At 42.3% G+C, this 20,631-nt stretch overlaps 1 protein-coding gene across 1 annotated transcript in view; it reads left to right on the top strand.

Annotated features, from left to right (window-relative positions):
* Positions 1-20,631, top strand: part of GLB1 (galactosidase beta 1) — a 100,051-nt gene that overhangs the window by 40,530 nt on the left and 38,890 nt on the right. Inside the window, exons 6-10 of the mRNA XM_076006008.1 lie at positions 1,163-1,343; positions 5,114-5,172; positions 6,569-6,690; positions 6,777-6,817; positions 12,313-12,425. Of these exons, the coding sequence (XP_075862123.1) occupies positions 1,163-1,343; positions 5,114-5,172; positions 6,569-6,690; positions 6,777-6,817; positions 12,313-12,425 (516 nt within the window). The remainder of the gene's footprint in view (positions 1-1,162; positions 1,344-5,113; positions 5,173-6,568; positions 6,691-6,776; positions 6,818-12,312; positions 12,426-20,631) is intronic.

Here is a 20,631-nt window from a genome sequence, read left to right as displayed (position 1 = left end):
TTAGCACCCCCTCCATGTGACAGACCAAAATGTTTCCAAACATTGCCAAATGCCCCCTGGGGGGCAAAATAGCTCCTGGTTTTGAGAACCACTGACATTCTTCAGCACAGCGGTCCCCAAGCTTTTTGGCACCAGGGACCGTTTTCATGGAAGACAGTTTTTCCACAGACCCGGGGCAGGAGACAGTTAGAGATGGTTTTGGGATGATTCGAGAGCATTACAGTTATTGTGAACTTTATTTCTATTATTATTACATTGTAACAAATAATGAAATAATTATGCAGCTCACCCTAGGCTGGGGACCCCTGCTTTAGCACAGACTCAGCATTGGTGACGGAGCACAAGACGGGAAAGAGCCTGTGTGTCTGACAGCAAGATGTCCAATGAACAATGGTGCAAGAATTCCACGCCCAGCATACACCTTCTTATCGTCGTGGAGATTTTGCATAATGTGTTAAAAGAAAAAAGCAGTGTGACAACCGATACATATAATATGATACCAGTTTTGGGGAAGGAGACACTTATTGTGTATATTTAGCGTATGTGTGCGTCTGTGTAAATCTGGAAAGCTATATATTAAAATGCTTTCATTGATTATCTCTGGGCAATAGAATTAACAGATCCCTTTTCCATTTTCTTTTCATTTTTCTCCATTTGCCAATATTTTTACCATTGGAAGGTATTATTCATATAATGTTTAAAATATCTACTATATGCAAGATCAATCAGTGCCAGAAAAATAAATAAAACAACAACAAAAAAAGAAAAAAATAAAATATCTACTATAAGGGAGAATATTACTACAAACCAAAAACTACTTTGGTGTATTTTCTTTTTCTTATTTCTGGGTGGTAGGGAAGGGTTAGTAGAAGGTAAGCTTTTGTGCTGAGCTGCTTTTTTAGAGAAATGAGTTTTGCAGTCTAAGCGAAGGAGATTTTTCTGGCAATCATGAAGCTCAGATATTTTCCCTAAACAAAAGCTTACATTAGAATGGCTATGTTGGGATCTCCTAATTTTTCCCTTCTCTTTTCTTTTTTCTGAGACAGGGTCTCACTCAGTTGCCGGGGCTGGAGTGCAGTGGCTGCACCAGAGCTCACTGCAACCTTGAACTCCTGGGCTCAAGCGATGCTCCTGCCTCAGCCTCCTCTTTTCTCATTTGCAGGTTGAAAATGAATATGGCAGCTACATTGCCTGCGATCATAACTACCTGCGTTTCCTGCTGAAGCGCTTCCGCTACTACCTGGGTGACGACGTGGTTCTGTTCACCACGGACGGGGCACAGGAAAGATTTCTGCAGTGCGGGGGCCTGCAGGGCCTCTACAGCACAGTGGACTTCGGAACAGGTTGGTGTCTGCAGTGACCGCAAATGCAGTTTAAAATCACCTTTTTTACTCAGTCGATTACTCTGGGCAGCTGTTGATTTAGGTGTTGTGGGCAGATTGAATGAGATTTCTCAGGTTTTCTTTTATCAAGTGATAGGTAAAATAGAACAGCCGAGTCTCGCAGTAGCAGAGGGTTATCTGCAGGACAAGAGCTTCCAGGTCACTGCACTTACGCACTGGTGGAGTTAGCCTGGGACCTGGAGCACAGGGCCGGCCCACCCAGGGTGAGGACACAGGTGGGCAGTCCCAGCTCTGAGACGCTCTTCCCTGAGGCAGTTGCCTTTGAGGCCCTGTGTCTGGGTCAGGCTTCTCCACTCTTCTCTGCTCTCCCTGCCCTCTGATCTTGGCAGGACACTGGGGGCCATGTCCTGGCCATAGCCAACTTTGAAGTCAACCACTAGCTGGAAATCTACCTTATACGTCTGTTATTTTTCTGCATAACTCTCAACGGGGCTGAAGGTGGTTTGGCAGATGCTACAAAAACTGTCTTGCCAGACTCATGAATACTGCGTGAGCCAGGCGTCCTCAAACTACGGCCCGTGGGCGACATGTGGGTGTGTTTGCCCGTTTGTCTTTTTACTTCAAAATAAGATATGTGCAGTGGGCATAGGAATTTGTTCATAGTTTTTTTTAAACTATAGTCCGGCCCTCCAACGGTCTGAGGGACAATGAGCTGGCCCCCTGTTTAAAAAGTTGGAGGACCACAGGTGTAAGCTATGGAGGGTCTGCAATGAACGTTCTAGATGGGTTCGGAGTGTGGCCAGGGTGCTTCTGGCCATAAGAAATGTTAAGACAGTCTTCATGTGGATTGAGAGCAGCTTTCACAGGGGATGTGACAGCTAATTACAACATGTGATCCCAAATAGGATCCCAGACTGGATTTTTTTTTTCTTTTGCTATGAAGGATATTATTAAGATAATTGCACTCTTTGAATAAAATCTGTAGATTAGAAAATCGTATCAATGTAATTTTCTGAATTTGGGATTGTTTTGGGTTTAAATTTTTATAATTGTTGAAATTTTATCATTGCATTATGTGTTTCTAGGGGATAAACACCGGAGTACTTAGGGGCAAAGGGCCAACATGTCCACAAATTATTCTCGAATGGCTCAGAAAAAACTGTCTATTTTTACATGGAGAGAGAAGCTGATAGAGCAAATCTAGTAAAATGCGAACAGCTGGGGATTCTAGGTGAGGGGAATGTGAGGGTTCTTTGTACTATTCTTACAACTTTTTATAAGTTAGAAATTATTTCAAAATAAAAAGCTACCAAAAAAAGATTAGTCTCCCAAATAGCATAAAGATTCTGCTGCCCTTCCCTCTGAGGCATGAGACACTCCATGCACATATCACCTTTTTTTTTTTTTTTTGTGAGACAGAGTATCACCATTGTCTGGGCTAGAGTGCCGTGGCATCAGCCTAGCTCACAGCAACCTCAAACTCCTGGGCTCAAGCAATCCCCTGCCTCAGCCTCCCGAGTAGCTGGGACCACAGGCATGCACCACCATGCCCGGCTGATTTTTTCTATATATTTTTAGTTGTCCAGCTCATTTCTTTCTATTTTTAGTAGAGACGGGGGTCTCGCTCTTGCTCAGGCTGGTTTCGAACTCCTGACTTTGAGCGATCTACCCGCCTCAGCCTCCCAGAGTGCTAGGATTACAGGCGTGAGACCCCGTGCCCAGCCTACGTTTTTAAAGAGGTTCTCCTATGTTATCAAAAAAGAGAAGATAAGACGTGACCTTAAGTGAATTGTTTCTAGAAACATGCGCCTTGCTCAGAGCGTGAGGTGATGACAGAGCTCATCTGCAAAGAGCCGCAGAGGAAGTGGCATGCTGGTTTCCTTCAGCTCTGGCACACTTCCCATCACAGCGATGAAAAAGCACACTATTTTTCTGTTGGGAGGAACAAATCGAAAGTTATTATGAATGTGTTGTAAGCATTATCTGCATGAGGTGACAGTGTGACCGTCACCACTGGGGTTGGAGAACAGACCATTGCAAGGCCAGTGTGCCCAGGGTGGGTGGGCCCTGCAGCCTGAGGCTTTTGCCGGATTCATTCATTTGTGTGGGAGACGGGCATGGCTTGGAGAGGGGTGTGGTCTCATGAGAACAATGTGTAAAGATCTGAGGCCAGGCGCCTGTAATCCTAGCACTCTGGGAGGCTGAGGCGGGTGGATTGCTCCAGGTCAGGAGTTTGAAACCAGCCTGAGCAAGAGCGAGACCCCCGTCTCTACTAAAAATAGAAAGAAATTAATTGGCCAACTAAAAATATATAGAAAAAATTAGCCGGGCATGGTGGCGCATGCCTGTAGTCCCAGCTACTTGGGAGGCTAAGGCAGGAGGATCGGTTGAGCCCAGGAGTTTGAAGTTGCTGTGAGCTAGGCTGATGCCACGGCACTCTATCGCGGGCAACAGAGTGAGACTGTCTCAAAAAAAAAAAAAAAAAAAAAAGATCTGAATGCCACCTAATGCTTAATAGTGAGAAACATAGCTGTGAAGTAAATGAGGTTCTGGTCTGTCTTGATCAGCACATTCTCTCCTGAAAGCTGGACTGACAAAGAAGCCAAAGGCCAGCCTCAGAGCAGGGTTAGCAGGGTCTTGGCTGATGTCATTTCCACACTGGGAGACCTGCCATGGGAACTGGGTCATGCAGCGTGGGGCCAGGGTGTCCCCCTCTCTGGTTGGCGTGGACACTGTTCATACTTGCTCTTCCACTGATGTGAGGCAGCCTGCTGCTTATCCGTGGAGACAGACATTCTTTTTCTTTTTAGAGGAGGAAGGGACCATAGAAGACACAGGAGACGAGATAAGACACAGGCATCCTGGCCGGGTGCAGTGGCTCACACCTGTAACCCTAGCACTCTGGGAGGCAGAGGTGGGAGGATCGCTTGAACTCAGGAGTTCGAGACCAGCCTGAGCCACAGCGAGACCCGTCTCTACTAAAAATAAAAAAAAATTAGCCGGGCATGGTGGAGCATGCCTGTAGTCCCAGCTACTCGGGAGGCTGAGGCAGGAGGATCGCTTGAGCCCAGGAGGCAGAGGTTGCTGTGAGCTAGGCTGATGCCACGGCACTCTAGCCTAGGCAACAGAGTTAAGACTCGGTCTCAAAAAACAAAAACAAAAAAACACGTATTATGTTTCTATAGCATCTGCGTGTTACTTTATTTTTAAATTTTTTTATTTTTAATTATTATAGTTACATAATAGTTTTCCAATGTTGAAGAAACTCTCGTAGACATTGGCCTAGACAAAGAATTTACGAAGAAGACCCCAAAAGCAATCACAGCAACGACAAAAATAAATAAATGGGACCTGATCAAATTAGAAAGCTTCTGCACAGCAAAGAAACTATCACTGAAGTGAATAGACAACCTACAGAATAGGAGAAAATATTTGCATGCTACACATCCTATAAAGGGCTAATAACTAGAATCTATATAGAACTGAGGAAAATCAGTAAGAAAAAAATCAGGGAGCTTTCTTGAATACTCTTTTATAAGGGCACTAACGCCATTCATGAGCGTGGAGCCCTCGTGACTTAATCATTTCCCAAAGGCCCCACCTCTTAACACTGTCACATTAGGTATTAGGTTCCAACATAGGAATTCTGGGAGGACTCCCAACATTCAGACCCTAGCAGGGCCCAGACTCAAGTCCCATAAAAGGCTCTTGTTATTCAACTTCTTGTCATTCCTATGATTGACTTTTCTTTTCTCTCTTGTAATTGTCAGGCAACAACGTCACAGCTGCTTTCCAAATCCAGAGGAAGAGTGAGCCCAAAGGACCCTTGGTAAGAATGGAGGGGGAGGTGTGGAGAGACTTTTGTTAGCTTGGACCGATTTCATTGCACCCGTTGGCAGAGAGAGGTTACGTGCTATCGAGGGAGGAGGGTGGAGTGGATCCTTGATTTTTCTGGCTCTTGGGTCAGCAGGTGATGGCATTGTGGGGACAGAGCCATTCTGGACACATGGGTGACTGCAGCAACAATGCTGCTATTGACACTGAGGCCCCGCACCGGAGTGGGACAGGCTGAGGACCAGCTTGAATGGCCTGTCATGCACCAAGCTCCATGCTCTTGCATCCTGACCTCATCTGGTTTTCAGGGCAACTCTCATACATTGTGTCTTTTTCTAGTGAGGCTCTTGCCAGGGTCCTATAGCTGGTGGGTGGCCAGGGCCAGGATCTGAGTTCAGGTCTGTGCTTCTTGACAGCTGTGTGTGACAGAGCTTCTCCACCTTTAAAGTGTTCACGAATCACTTGGGGATCTTGTTCATCCTCAAGTAAACACAGCAAAATTTGATCTGCTGGGTCTTGGGTGGGGCCCGGGATTCTGCATTTCCAACAAGCAGCCAGGTGGCTTTGAGGACGTCAGTTTGCTGACCACCCTTTGAGTTGTGGGGCCCGGTGGCATGCTGTGTAGATGGTGGCGAGGTCCGGGCAGTTGTAAATTATCTTTCAGACCTGCTCGCTCTGCTCTTCCCTTCTCCAGCCGAAGTTGTTGTTGTTGTTGTTACTCAGCCCCGTTTAAGGGGTTCTATCTTACGCCCTCTTTGCAGCGCGTCACCTGTGTACAAGTCTTATTTACAAAACAACCTCTTCTGAGTCACTGGGTGAGCAGTGTGGAGCTTCCATTCACAGACTTTGGGTGGAGCTATTTCCTGGAACCTGAAACAGGAAGGGCCAGGTTTCTTTTTCCTCCTCGAGACCAAGAGCTTGGCAGGGTGATGCCCAAGAGAAACATGAAGCGTTTGGGACCACTTTGCACAGTTACTCGGGTTGGGTCTACCTCATTCTGAGTCAACCTGAGAGCTGAAAATCTAGATTTACACAAAGAGTGGATTTGGAGCTGGTTATTTTATAAACATTTTTTTGCTGTCCAATTCCTTTGCCCAGTAAGACTTTCCTACTGTATTTAAACAGGGGACCAGTGAACAAAATTTCGGTGTAGGTACAGCTTTTCAGGATAGCCTGTGTTGTGTAAGATGAGATCTCACTTTAGGTCAGAGCCGGAGGACTGAGTGTAGCATGGCTGTCATTGGGAGTGCTCGTGGGTTCCCTGGCTCTGGGTTAGGCGGTGCATGTCCACTCCCCCGACACCTGTCCCTCAGTGGAGGGTGTGACAGGGAAGCCCTAGCATTGGAAAGTGGCAAGTCTATCCTGAGCTCCACATCCTTTTCTCTTTTTAGGTCAATTCCGAATTCTATACTGGCTGGTTAGACCATTGGGGCTCACCTCACTCGACAGTCAAATCTGAAGATGTGGCTTCCTCCCTCTATGATATACTTGACCGTGGGGCAAATGTGAACTTGTGAGTGTTTGTTGCCTGCGGGGAGGGAGCTTTCTGTAGCTGTGGGCTCACGATAAAGTACTGTGTGTTCTCTTGTTTTCTTGTAGGTACATGTTTATGGGTGGGACCAATTTTGGCTATTGGAATGGTAAGAGCAATTTAACATCTGTTTGTAGAAGGCATATGCTAGAATGTTTCTGTTGACTGATTTTGGGGGGATGTGCCCATAGACAGTTTTTTATTTTCTATTTTTGTTTTGTCTTCTAAATTTTCTAATATATAAGAATTACCTATATAATTTTTTAAAGATAATTAAAAAAAATTTTTTTTTAAGGATCATAACTTGAGCATTTAGAGCCTTATTGTTTTAAACCAGGCTGGTTGAGCAGGCTTCAGTCGCGGTCTAAGAATGTGGCTTCTTTGTTCAGATATTCTGCTGTGGTCTTTTTTTTTTTTTTTTTAACATCTTGTTGCATACGATGTATCATTTACATATCATAAAATTCACAATTTTAAAGTGCATGATTTAATGGGTTTTAGTATAGTCACAAAGTTGCGCAACCATTGCCACCATCAAATTCCAGAATGTTTTATCACCCCAAAGAGAAACTCCATCCCCACTAGCAGTTACTCTACACTCTGCTTTGACCCGACTCCTGGAAATCACTAATCTATTCCTTATTCCTATGGATTTACCTATTCTGGACATTTTATATAGATGGAACCATACAGTGTATGGTCTTCGTGCCTGACTTCTTTCATTTAGCCCAGTGTTTTCAAGGTCTGTCCATGGTGAAGCATGTATCAGTACTTCACTGCTCTATTGCTGAACAATATTCTATTGTGTAGATGGACAATATTTATCCATTCATCAGTTGATGGACGTTTGGGGTGTTTTCACTTTTCGGCTGTAATGTTGCTATGGACATTGACGTGCAAGTATTTGGATTCCTGTTTCAATTCTTTTGTGTGTGTACCAAGGAGTGGAATTGCTGGATCATAATGGTAACTCTGTGTTTAGAGTTTGAGGAGCTGCCATGGTGTTTTCCAAAGTAGCTGCACCATTTTACATTCCTGTGTATATAATTTTTTGGTGGGAAAAATTATGGGAGATTTTTCTACATCGTCACTGATTTTTTGTGACAAATTATGCCATGTTGGTTTTTCTCTAAGTTTCATTCCTCACCTCTCTCCACATCTGCGTTTTTCTCTCTGAATCATTTAGGTTGCCCTACTGTTGAGTTTTGGAGGATAGTTTGGCCCTAAATGTCTCAGGATCTGAAAAATTGGATGCTATCAGGTCTTAGTGAAGATTCCCCTTTGAACTGCTATCTTCTTTGCAGGCTGGGACGGGCCATTGCTTACAAGCATTATCCATTTTATTACTATTATTAGAGCCAAGAAATAAAGATACTGCAAAACTCAAATGTCACTGTTTAAAAGATAACAGTGTGCCAAGGTTGGTTATTGACATTTTAAATCCTCTGTGCATATCTGTCTTCTCACTGGAAACAGTTAAAACATGGTAGCACCTTTCACGCAGTGGATGGGAATTCCACCTAGCTGCCGTTGATGAAATCGAGGCCGATCGTCCCATCTAGGAATAAAGACTGATATTTTTTGAAAGTTAACAGTTCGTGAAACAATTTTTTAAAATCGGCCGGGCGCGGTGGCTCACACCTGTAATCCTAGCACTCTGGGAGGCCGAGGCAGGCGGATTGCTCAAGGTCAGTAGTTCGAAACCAGCCTGAGCAAGAGCGAGACCCCATCTCTACTATAAATAGAAATTAATTGGCCAACTAATATATATATATAGAAAAAATTAGCCGGGCATGGTGGCGCATGCCTGTAGTCCCAGCTACTCGGGATGCTGAGGCAGCAGGATTGCTTGAGCCCAGGAGTTTGAGGCTGCTGTGAGCCAAGCTGACGCCTGGCACTCTAGCCCGGGCAACAAAGCAAGACTCTGTATGAATAAATAAATAAATAAATAAATAAATAAATAAATAAATAAATAAATAAATAAATTCAAATCTTCTTGTTTTACTTAAAACAATATATTCTTCTTAGGAAAAAAAAATGTAGATAATATAAAAACCATTTCTCCGAAAATAGAAGTTGTCCTTAATTCTCTCCCCTGCCTCTGCCTCTGCCATAATCAATAGAAGTCTCTTTTCTGCCTCTATTTTCTTACTTAGTCTTCATATCAGTCTCATCTAGGCTAGGGATTATCAACGCCACTTTATAGGTAAGAATAGCTGAGTGCAAAAAAAAAAAGTCCACACATTTCCTGTTCAGCTGGTAAGAAGAGCCAATATTCAAACTCAGGCCGTGGTGAGCTAGAGTCACTGCCCTTTGGGCAACCCCTTGCATCCTGAAGCCCCATGGCCACCCCCACGCCAGCCCCGCTTGTGTTCTGCCAGGCCTCTCTGCACCTGCCTTTTTGCCCAGTCTCTATAGGGAGGCGAGGGAGGGCCAGTCTCAGCTTCCCTTCTTAGCGGCTGTCCCTCAGGCCGGCTTCCCAGAGGAGAGGTGCACACGCTTGTGCAGGGGGTGTGCCTCCTCCTTCACGCCTGCGTGTGGCCGCCTGCGGGAGCCAGGCTCTCCTGTGCCTCTCTCACAACATGGGGAGTTGAGGAGTGAGAAGTCTCACCGTTTCTTTGGCCTTTCTGCCTCACACCTCCTCAGGTGGCCAGAGCAGGCTTGAGCGTGCACCGTTTCCATGTGGTGCTGCCCTGTGGTGGTCTGAGAACATCCAGACCAGGCGTCCTCAAACTATGGCCTGGGGGCCACATGCGGGTGTTTTTGCCTGTTTGTTTGTTTGTTTACTTCAAAATAAGATATGTGCAGTGTGCATAGGAGTTTGTTCATAGTTCTTTTTTAAACTATAGTCCGGCCTTCCAACGGTCTGAGGGACAGTGAACTGGCCCCTGTTTAAAAAGTTTGAGGACCCTTGATCCAGACCAAGAGTCCACTGGCAGAGCTAGAACAGAGACCTAGTCTCCCAGTCCACACTTGAACCCACTGGCCGGCTTCCCAACCCTGGGCTTCCTCAGCCTGTAGAGTTTGCTTCTGGAAGTCACACTTGTTCATCTCAACTTGGCCAGTGCTCGTTGAGCCTCCATGCCTGGCTCTGGCTGGGGACTCGAGGGCAAGTGAGGCACAGCCTCAGCTCCTGAGGTGCACGCAGTTCAGAAACACAAGAGAGCACAGTCACTACCACATTAGAGGTAGCAGAAGGACCACAAAGAAGGTGTGTGCTTTGCAGCAAGGGATGTGGTTTTATTCTTCTTTGTGTCTCAAGGGAAGGGATGTGTTTTAACCTATGCATCCCCTAAAGCAGGTGGACCTGTTGACTGCCAGCTGTCTCTGATTAATAAGAAATTGGGGAAAGTAAAATGACCACATCAATTCAGTTGTCTGAGCAGTCCATGTCTTTTGAAATGTAGATTCTGTGCAGAGAACTAATGAATAAGTCTTCGAGGGCTGACCTGATCCTCAGCCTCTCTCATCTGTCAACTCCACCACCAGGAGGGCTCCATCATTTGTGCCCTGTGTCTAAGGAATTTATTACTAGCCGTAGGCAAACTGTCATATTTTGTGCCTCATTGGCTTACCAATTAGGTTGGACAAAAAAGACTTTTCTAAAATAACTTCATTCTCATGCACTTGCGTTACACAACGCTCTCTGCAGTAGAAGAGAAAGGCACAAAGCCTCGCTGGTCCCTAGATGGCAGAGAGTCTCAGGCTCCACCCCAGACCTGCTGAATCAGAATCTTCAGGCTGGGGCTTAGCAGTTTGTTTTAATAAGTTTTCTATATGACTCTTATGCAGAGTTAAGTTTTCAAAGTAGTGCCCAGTATTGCAGACAGCTTCATGCCTGTGAGCATCCTCTGCAACAAGGCTGGGAGCCTCTGGTCCAGACTCTGCCCCTTGGATGATAATCGCAGGGGTGTTCGCTTTTCTAATCCTTTTGATTTTTTTCAGTACTGGCACTATTCGTTGGTCTTTGTTGTAGGTCAGGTTCCCAGGGAAACAGACTCCGAGATTACCAGGCAGGATGTTTATTGGGTGTGCTCTCTAGAGCAACACCTACGACAGTGCGTGGGAGGCGGAGGGAGAAGTCGGGTTGTGATGCAGTTTCACAAGTGGCTTCTGGCGACCCCAGAGGGAGCTCTGCAGCTGGGATGGCCCTTTGAGGCACGCTGGGCATTTGCTGGATACAGGCTACCCCTGCAGGGTTGTCACCCTGGGTGAGGCAGCTCAGCCATATCTGGGAGATGTCAGCAGCCAGCAGCCCTCGCAGCTGGGGTACTGGGTGTGCACCTTTGTCCTCAAAGGGGTTCCAAGAGGCACACCGCAGCCCCCCTACACTCTGCAGGTATTACAGAGGCCACGTTTGAATCTCAGTGTGCCATCATCTCCCACTTTGTTTGGTCTGACAACCCCTTGATTTTCTTTTTTGTTGTTGTTTTTTTTTTGTTTGTTTTTGTTTTTATGAGACAGAGTCTCACTTTGTTGCCCAGGCTAGAGTGCCGTGGCGTCAGCCTAGCTCACAGCAACCTCAAACTCCTGGGCTTAAGCGATCCTCCTGCCTCAGCCTCCCGAGTAGCTGGGACTATAGGCATGCGCCACCATGCTCAGCTAATTTTTTCTATATATATATATATTAGTTGGCCAATTAATTTCTTTCTATTTATAGTAGAGATGGGGTCTCGCTCTGGCTCAGGCTGGTTTCGAACTCCTGACCTCGAGCAATCTGCCCGCCTCGGCCTCCCAGAGTGCTAGGATTTCAAGCGTGAGCCACCTCGCCCGGCCAACCCCTCGGTTTTCTGCGGAGTGTTGGCCCAGTCACCTGTGTCTTCACCATTGACCTTATCTCCGCTGCACAGATTCAGGACACGAGAAAGATGAGGGATTGTGTAGTTAAGACTCAGAGTTGTGGGTCGTGTCATAAGCTCTGCTGTTACCAGTTGTGAGATGTTAGCGGATTTCTCTGGGGATCTGGACTAGCTTCATTTTCACTGGACATTTTCCAGTGATCTGTTAGGATCACACCTGTGAGCATCCACAGAGACTGTGGATGGCGCTTTGGAAACTCCAAGGTGCTTGGCAAATGCTACCTGTAGGAAGAAACTTATTCCTCTAAACCTTGCATCCTGAGGGCCACAGCTATGCCTCTCAAAAAGTGGTCTGGCCGGGTGTGGTGGCTCATGCCTATAATCCTAGCACTCTGGGAGGCCGAGGCGGATGGATTGCTCGAGGTCAGGAGTTCAAAACCAACCTGAGCAAGAGCGAGACCCCGCCTCTACTATAAATAGAAATTAATTGGCCAACTAATATATATATAGAAAAAATTAGCCGGGCATGGTGGCGCATGCCTGTAGTCCCAGCTACTTGGGAGGCTGAGGCAGAAGGATTGCTTGAGCCTAGGAGTTTGAGGTTGCTGTGAGCTAGGCTGACGCCATGGCACTCACTCTAGTCTGGACAACAAAGCAAGACTCTGTCTCAAAAAAAAAAAAAAAAAAAGTGGTTTTACTGTGTCCTTTATTTTTCTCTCTCTGCAATGCTGAGCCCAGGGATCCCAGTGAACCTGTCCCAGGACAGGGCCATCAGTAGTAACTAGCGCATGTTTTTGTCTTCTAGGGGCCAACATACCCTATGCAGCACAGCCCACCAGCTACGACTATGATGCCCCGCTGAGCGAGGCTGGGGACCTTACTGACAAGTATTTTGTTCTGCAAAAGGTTATCCAGAAGGTAGGTACTTCCTGCAGGCCGTAGTGGGCTTGTCTTGGACAGAGCCTGCTTTGACCTCATTGTGGCTCTCTAGACAACTTCTTGCCTGGAGCCTTCATCTTTAAAAGGATGGATGAAGGGAGCCTCAGCTAGACTTGGCTTTGCATCTTGGCCCTACCTATGGACAAGTTACTCTACTGATCTATTAATTTATAAGGCTGGGACTACAGCACCTGGTTATGTTGTAAGGATTAAAAAGAACATATATGAGCCATCCAGGACAGTCTCTGACATGTGAATGTCCAATAAGTGGTAGGCATTACTACTATTTGTCTTAAAGGTAAGAAAATGGATGTCCACTTAAAGAGCTGAAGTATGTAGGGAAAAGATTTTAAAATTAATCACTAAATCTGAGGACACTGTGAAGCACAGTGCAAATGTGAGCTGTCAGTCATGCTTCATTTTTCTATTTGGGGCAAGTGATCACTGTTTCCTTCTGGCCTGCACCTGAGATGCTTAATTCTGCTAGCACTGTAATCCTTTGGGGCACCTAACGCACCCAGGTGGGGTTTCCTGTCTCTGCTGTGGTTCAAAGAAAAACCCACAATTTTTCTGCTCAGTCACCTGAGTTTTGAAGTTAAAAAACAAAGGTTTTCTGCCTACAAATGGGGTGATTTTTTTTAAGTATCATATAGTCTCATTTTTAAGCATAAGCATTAAAATTTGTATTATGGTATATGCTAAACAAATAGAAAAATTCTATCTAGACTGAACTACTCTTAAAATTTGTCCATGTCATCTAAATTTTCAAATGTATTGTGCAAATGTTGCTCATTTTATTTTTTTATTATGAGTTTAATCTCTGCAGAATTTATAGTAATGTCTCCCAAGGTCTCTCTTGCACGTTTGTTCTCGGTTTCAAAGCTTTCTGTTCAGATCTTTATTAATTTCCTGCCTTTATCTGAAGCTTAGCTTTATAATCCAGACTTTCTTCTTTTCTAATATAAATATTCAAGGTTGTACATTTCCTTCAAGTTCTGCTATAGATAGCGCCAGCTCATAAATTTTGATGTGCAATGTGTTTATTATTGTTTACTTCTAAACATGACTATTTTGATTTCTCTTTGATCCTTGAAATGTTCAGAAGTGTGTTTTGCAATTATTAAAAATAAGCACTTTTCTAGATGTTGATTTCTAACATATTCTGTATACATGTTCATTAGATTACGTTTATTAATGGTGCCATTGATGTCTTTGACATACTTCCTAATTTTTTACAGTGTATTCTATTATTTATTGAGAGTTGTTCTCATATATGTCTCCTTATGGTTCCGTCAGTTTTTAATGTTATGTTATTGGGTGTGCAAATTGAGAATTAAATCCTTTAGTATTTAATAGTAGAGGGATTATGTAGCCCTCTATCTGTAATAATGCTTTTTGCCTTGCAGTCTTTGTTGTCTACTATTAATTAATATAGCTTACTGTATTCTTTTGGTTAATATTTACTTAGTCTATGTTTCCCAGTGTTTTAATTTCAACCTTTTTATATTATTTGTGTAGTCTTTATATATGTCCCTTAGAAACAAGATATAGCCAAAATTTTAAAATAGCAAGTTTGAAATTTTTTGTCTCTTAAGTGGTACACTTGTTCATTCCTACTCGTCATAATTCTTGATACATGTAGATTAATTTCAGCCATCTTATCATTTTTATTTGTCCACCTGTTCTGTTTTTTCTTCCCTTTCTTTTCTTTTTTGTTTTTTTTTTTGAGACAGTGTCACTTTGTTGCCCAGGCTAGAGTGAGTGCCATGGCGTCAGCCTCGCTTACAGCAACCTCAATCTCCTGGGCTCAAGCGATCCTCCTGCCTCAGCCTCCCGAGTTGCTGGGACTACAGGCATGCGCCACCATGCCCGGCTAATTTTTTCTATATATAATAGTTGGCCAACTAATTTCTTTCTATTTATAGTAGAGATGGGGTCTCACTCTTGCTCAAGCTGGTTTCAAACTCCTGACCTCGAGCATTCCGCCCACCTCGGCCTCCCAGAGTGCTAGGATTACAGGCGTGAGCCACCATGCCCGGCCTCTTCCCTTTATTTTCTTTTGGATTGTTTGGGTTTTTCTTTTTTTCTTCTTATTTCTTTAACCCCCTCTCTTCTGGTTTGGAATTTATCCACTGTATTTTAATTATTTTAGTAGTTACTCCTTGAAGTGTAACATACATACCCCCTGAAAAGTACAACTCATAAGTATATACAGCTCAGTGGATTTAGACACAGTGAACACAGCCCTGTAACCAACACACAGCACCCCAGAAGCCCCCTCATGCTCCTTTGTAGTCATTTTTAAAATAGCTAGTTTGAAATTTTTTGTCTTTTAAATGGTACACTGGTACACTTGTTCATTCCTACTCATCATAATTCTTTTTTTTTTTTTTTTTTTTTTTTTTTGAGACAGAGTCTCGCTTTGTTGTCCAGGCTACAGTGAGTGCCATGGCGTCAGCCTCGCTCACAGCAACCTCAAACTCCTGGGCTCAAGCGATCCTCCTGCCTCAGCCTCCCCAAGTAGCTGGGACTACAGGCATGCGCCACCATGCCCGGCTAATTTTTTTATATATATATCAGTTGGCCAATTAATTTCTTTCTATTTATAGTAGAGACGGGGTCTCGCTCAGGCTGGTTTTGAACTCCTGACCTTGAGCAATCCGCCCGCCTCGGCCTCCCAAGAGCTAGGATTACAGGCGTGAGCCACAGCGCCCGGCCCATAATTCTTGATACATGTAGATTAATTTCAGCTATCTTATTTTATCATTTTTATTTGTCCACCTGTTCTGTTTTTTCTTCCCTTTCTTTTCTTTCTTTTTTTTTTGAGACAGTGCTGTAGTCATTAACACACACACGCCCCCAAGTTTACCACTTTCCTGACCTCTGTACCATAGAATAGTTTTGATTGTCTTTGAACTTCATATATTATAAATAAGTTCATGCAATATGGACTCCTTGTGTCTGCCAACATGCAGTTTTAACTTATAAAAGTTTAAAATTAATCACTATCTTTACTTCCTTCATATTACATTCCTCTTTAACTCACTGTAACTCCAGTTACATCCCTCTTGACGTGTATGTTATTATCGTCATATATTGTAGTTCTCTGGGTTTAGTTGTCATGGACTTTTAGTACTCTCTTTAAAAAAATAAAACCTATAAGGCAGTACTATAATGGTTTCAGATAGCGTTTCACTTTACCCACATGGTTCATTTATTCACAAATGATTTAACAAATACGTACCAAGTGCCCTTCTGTGTGCCAGGTGTGGTTTTAGCTAATTGATACATATAGGCCTCCTTCAAAAGATGTAGCTTGAACAAAGACTTTAAGGTGAGATAGCCATGGGGGATGTCCAGGGCTAGGACATTCCATTGCAGGCAGAGCTCAGCCAGCGAGAAGGTGCGAAAGTGCATGGCATTTGTAAAGATTCTCAAGGAGGCCTCATGTGGCAGGAACTCGGTAAACAAGGGAGAGAAGAGGAAGTAGGGGATGAGGTCAGAGAGGTAAGTGGGGATCACACAGGGCCTTATAGACCACTGTGAGATGTTGGCTCTTATTCTGAATGATACGCAGATCTGTTGTAGAGTTGAGCAGGGCAGATAAAGGATTATTCCAGCTGCTATGTTGGAACTAGACTCTGGGAAGCAGCACGAGGGTAGAGCAGGAAGACCACTAGAAGGCTTTTGCAGCCATTTAGGTGAGAGGCGATTTGTGGCCTATGAAGGTAGCCGGAACTAGTTAAATTCAAACTATACTAGGGAAGTAAAGCTGATAGAATTTTCTCATGTGGAGTGTGAAAGAGAGTAGAATCAAGGTATCTCTGAGGTGTTTGACCTGAGCAACTCAAAGGATGGAGTTGCCGTTTATGTGGGGGAAGATCAGGAGTTCAGTTTTGGATGTGGTAAGTTTGACCAATCTAATATATGTCCTGGTGGAGATGTCGAGCAGGCATTAGATATACGAATCCACAGTTTAGGAAAGATTCCTAGACCTTTGTCCTAGTACCACATTTTCTCTGTCCATTATTCCTTCTCGCAGTTCAATATTTCCGTCTGAGATCATTTCTTCTCCTGAAGTTTATCCTTTAGAATTTCATTTAGTATGCAAACTACCTCAGTTCTTCTTTGTCTGAAAAATTTTTTTCACCTGTATTTTCAAAATATAGTTTTTCTAGATTGGTGGTTTTCTCTCTGCATACTGACTTCTGCCTTGTATTGTTGCTCTTGAGAAGTCAGCTAACTCTACCCTGTCACTCCCTGGGAGGTATTCTGTCTTTCCTCTCTGGCAGCTTCAAAGATTTTCGCTTTATATTTGATGTTGTAGTTTGTGTGTGATGAATCTAAGTGTGAATTTCTTTTTATTTATCCTACTTGTTAGTTTTGGAACTTAGAAATCTGTGGTTTGGTATCTTTTTCACTAGTCCTTAAAAGTTCAAGCCATTATCTCTTTAAATATTTGTTTCTACCCTATTCTCTCTCTCTCTCTCTCTCTCTCTCTCTCTTTTTTTTTTTTCAGGAACTCCTATTTGATGTTTGCTAGACCTGATTCTAGCCTCCATGTTTCAGTTTATTTTTCTCTCTGCATGGCATTTGGAATATCTTCAGATATGTTCTTTAATTCTGTTGTTTTCCCTTTAGCAGTTATAAACTCTGGGATTAAACCTTTTCATTGAATTATATTTTTTATTCTCAAAGTGCACATTGGCACTTCTAATTCCACTTGGATATTTTTAAATTCCCTTGCTATTTCCTTATATATACATACTCTTCTTTTATTGAGCATATTAAAGATGTTTCTGTTATATGTCTTTATCTGATAATTCTAGTACGCAAAGACTTTCTGTGTCTCATTCTGCTTTTTGTTGTTTCTCTGAGCTCTTCCTCATGACACCTTGTTTCTTTGTGTGTGTTATGATTTTGACAGTGAGTTCAGTTTCTTGGATCTTTATCTTTAGGAGTTTTTTGAGATTTGGGGTGAAGGTGTGTTCTTCCAGAGAAAATTAGCATTTATTTCTGGCCAGTACCAAGGACCACTACAGTTTAGATTTAAAAATCTTAGGTTGAGGATTTTTGTACTACAGAAGTAGTATGCATTTTGGCTGTGAATATATCTGAGGGATGATTGTGGATATGAATTTTCAAGAGAGATTTGTTTTCTCCCCTATCTATTGCTATGTAACAAATTATTCTAAAACTTAGTAGCTCAATATAGTAAACATTTATTATCTCACACATTTTCTGAAGGTGAAGAATCTAGAAATGGCTTAGCTATATATTATATCTAAGCTATTCCTAGAGTTATTTTTTATTTTTTAAATTAGTTTATGTAGTTATTTTTTTATCAGCACTTTCAAAATGTCATTCCACTGTTATATGACTTCCATCATTTCTTTTAGAAATCAGCTGTCTATTACTTTTGCTCCTTTGATACTAATAGGTCATTTTTTCTCTAACTGCTTTTAAGGTCTTCTCTTCAAATTTAGTTTTCATAAATTTCCCTATTGTGTGCCTAAGCATAGTTTTCCTTATATACATCTTGTTTGAGGATTTTTGAGCTTCCTAAATCTATAGCATTATTTCTTTTGTGGATTTTAGAAAATAAAATTCTTGATCATTATCTCATCAAATGTTATGTTGACCCCATTCTCCCACCTTGCCTTTTGCGACACCAATTATATGTATATTAAACCCTTTCACTGTGTTCCGTATATATATTTTAAAGTCTTCCATTTTTTTTATAGCCCTATTTCCCTTTCTCCATACTGTAGTCTAGATTTTTTTGACCTATCTTTTAATTTACTAATCCTTTCTTCATCTGTGTCTAAGTTAAAACTGTATTATAGTCCTAATTTCAATTATTGAAATTATTCAGTTTTAGAACTTCCATTAGATTAAAAAAATTGTTTCCACGTCTCTGCTGAAATTCTTAATCTTGTTGCATATGTTTCTCACCATTATTTTAAGGCTCTTTTCAGATTATCCCAATAGCATAATATTTTGTGGGTCTGTTTCAATGGTTTTTTTTCTCTTAGTTTTTGATCAGATAGTGTTGTCTCCAATATGTTGGAGGTGTCCTCATTCAGAAGCTAATGAAATAAAATTTTAAAAAGATAATTTAGGCTATTTTTTTTATTCCAAAGGAGATTTACTTTTATTTCTAACAAGCAAAACAGAGATAGATCATCCTAATGCAATCAAGGATTAAGCTAATTTTAAACAACTGGACTTCTATCTTTGTGCAGGCTGATCTATTTCTTAGGGATCTCAACTGACAGCCTAATGTGTTTACCAGGGTTCTTCCTCTCTGATGATCTCTGAAGTTCAATTTTTATCTTCCCAGCCTCATATGACTCCCAGAAGTTGTGATCAGCTTCTAGGTTCTCAGCTGGCCTTTGTGAATTGGCAAATACCTAGATGGGAAAACTGGTACCAAATGTCAGGCTCATGTCATGGAATTTTCTGGTTTTTGTTTTGCTTTGTTTTGTTTTTGTGGAATTATAACCACTTAATTCCTTTCTGCTTTGGTAGCTTTCTGATGCCTTCAAACAGATAGTTTATCTTGTCAAATTTTCCTGGATATTTTCCATGGGAAAGTTTGTTAACCAAAAGCTAGAGTCAGAGATTTACTTGTCCCCTATGAAATTCCCCCAAAACTCCCCAGAATTTGTTATCCACATTTGTTATCCACAAATGCTTAGCACCTTCAGAGCACAGGGAACTCCTTGTACAAATAATTTTTCTGAGACCTGTGGGCTCACCTGCTTGATCATTATGCAAATGTTTATTTAGCATCAGTCTTAAATTTCTGTGTTGAATGCTAGAAATAAATGATTAATATTAATATATCATGGTAGTACAGTGGAGGGACTCACAGAAGAGATAAATTTGAGTTTTTCTCTTTAAGCACCCCTCTTACTCAAGAGTTCCTCCAATAGAATGAGGAACTTCTTCTCAGGGGGTAATGCATAGCAGCTATTTTTACCATTCTTTTTGTTTACTTGTCTCATTCTAAATTTCCAAACTGGAGTTAAATACTTTTCTGGAAAGCTGTGTCCCCTTAACCTCAAAGCATCTGTGGACAATTAACCTTTAGTAGCTGCAGCAGTTGCCATTACTCAGTTGCTCCCAAGAAAATCAGAGCAGAATCTGCCATCCTACTAGTTCTTATCTGGTATCCAGACTCAAAGGGTGTCTTTTTATGGAGCGGCATGAACACCTATAGTTTTTTTCTAGACTAGAATTAATGATCCATGTTTACTTTTGATGTCTCCTCTGCTGCTGATTTACCTGATCTGTTTATGATGCCTGCTATAGTTTTAGTTCACAAACCCTGCTTCAGGTTTATCTATTTGTCTAAGCAGATTTGTTGAGATATAATTCATATACCATACAGTTCACTCATTTAAAGTACACAATGGTCTGTTACTAGTTTTCTCAATTGTGGTAGGATATTTATAAAATAGAATTTTCCACTTTCACCATATTTTTGTAAATTCAGTGACATCAATTATATTCATAATGTTGTTTCAAAGCTTTTTCTTCACCCCAGACAGAAACTCTGTAATCATTAGGCAATAACTCCCATTCCCCTGACTCCCTAGCCTCTGGTAATTTCTGGTCTACTTTCTGTCTCTGTGAATTTGCCCATTTTAGATATTTCATGTAAGTGGAATAATATAATATTTATCCTTTTGTGTTTATTTAGCACAATATTTTCAAGGTTCATGTTGTAGCATGTATCAGAATTTCACCCTTTTAATGGCTTAGTAATATTCCGTTGTGCGGGATATACCACATGTTGATTATCCATCTCATTCATCTGCTAATGAACATTTAGACTGTTTCCATCTTTGGTTATTTGAATAATGCTACATTAAACATCAAGTTACAAGTATCTGTTTAAGTCTCTGCTTTCCATTCCTTAGGTGTATATCTAGGAATGGAGTTGCTGGTAGGTTTATTTTTAGAATCATTCTCCTGGCTGGGCACAGCGGCTCATGCTTGTAATCCCAGCACTTTGGAAGGCAGAGGCAGGAGGATTGCTTGGGGGCAGGAGTTTGAGACCAGCCTGGGTAACATAACAAGATATTGTCTCTACAAAAAAATTTAAAAATTAGCCAGGCATGGCGCCTGTAGTCCCACTCTTCAAGGGGCTGAGGCTGGAGGATCCCCTGAATGCAGA

This window comes from Microcebus murinus, chromosome 1 (genome assembly GCF_040939455.1).
Source record: "Microcebus murinus isolate Inina chromosome 1, M.murinus_Inina_mat1.0, whole genome shotgun sequence".
Classification (NCBI taxonomy): domain Eukaryota; kingdom Metazoa; phylum Chordata; class Mammalia; order Primates; family Cheirogaleidae; genus Microcebus; species Microcebus murinus.
The sequence above is the reverse complement of the archived record's forward strand: the minus strand, read 5'-3'. Positions and strand labels throughout refer to the sequence as shown.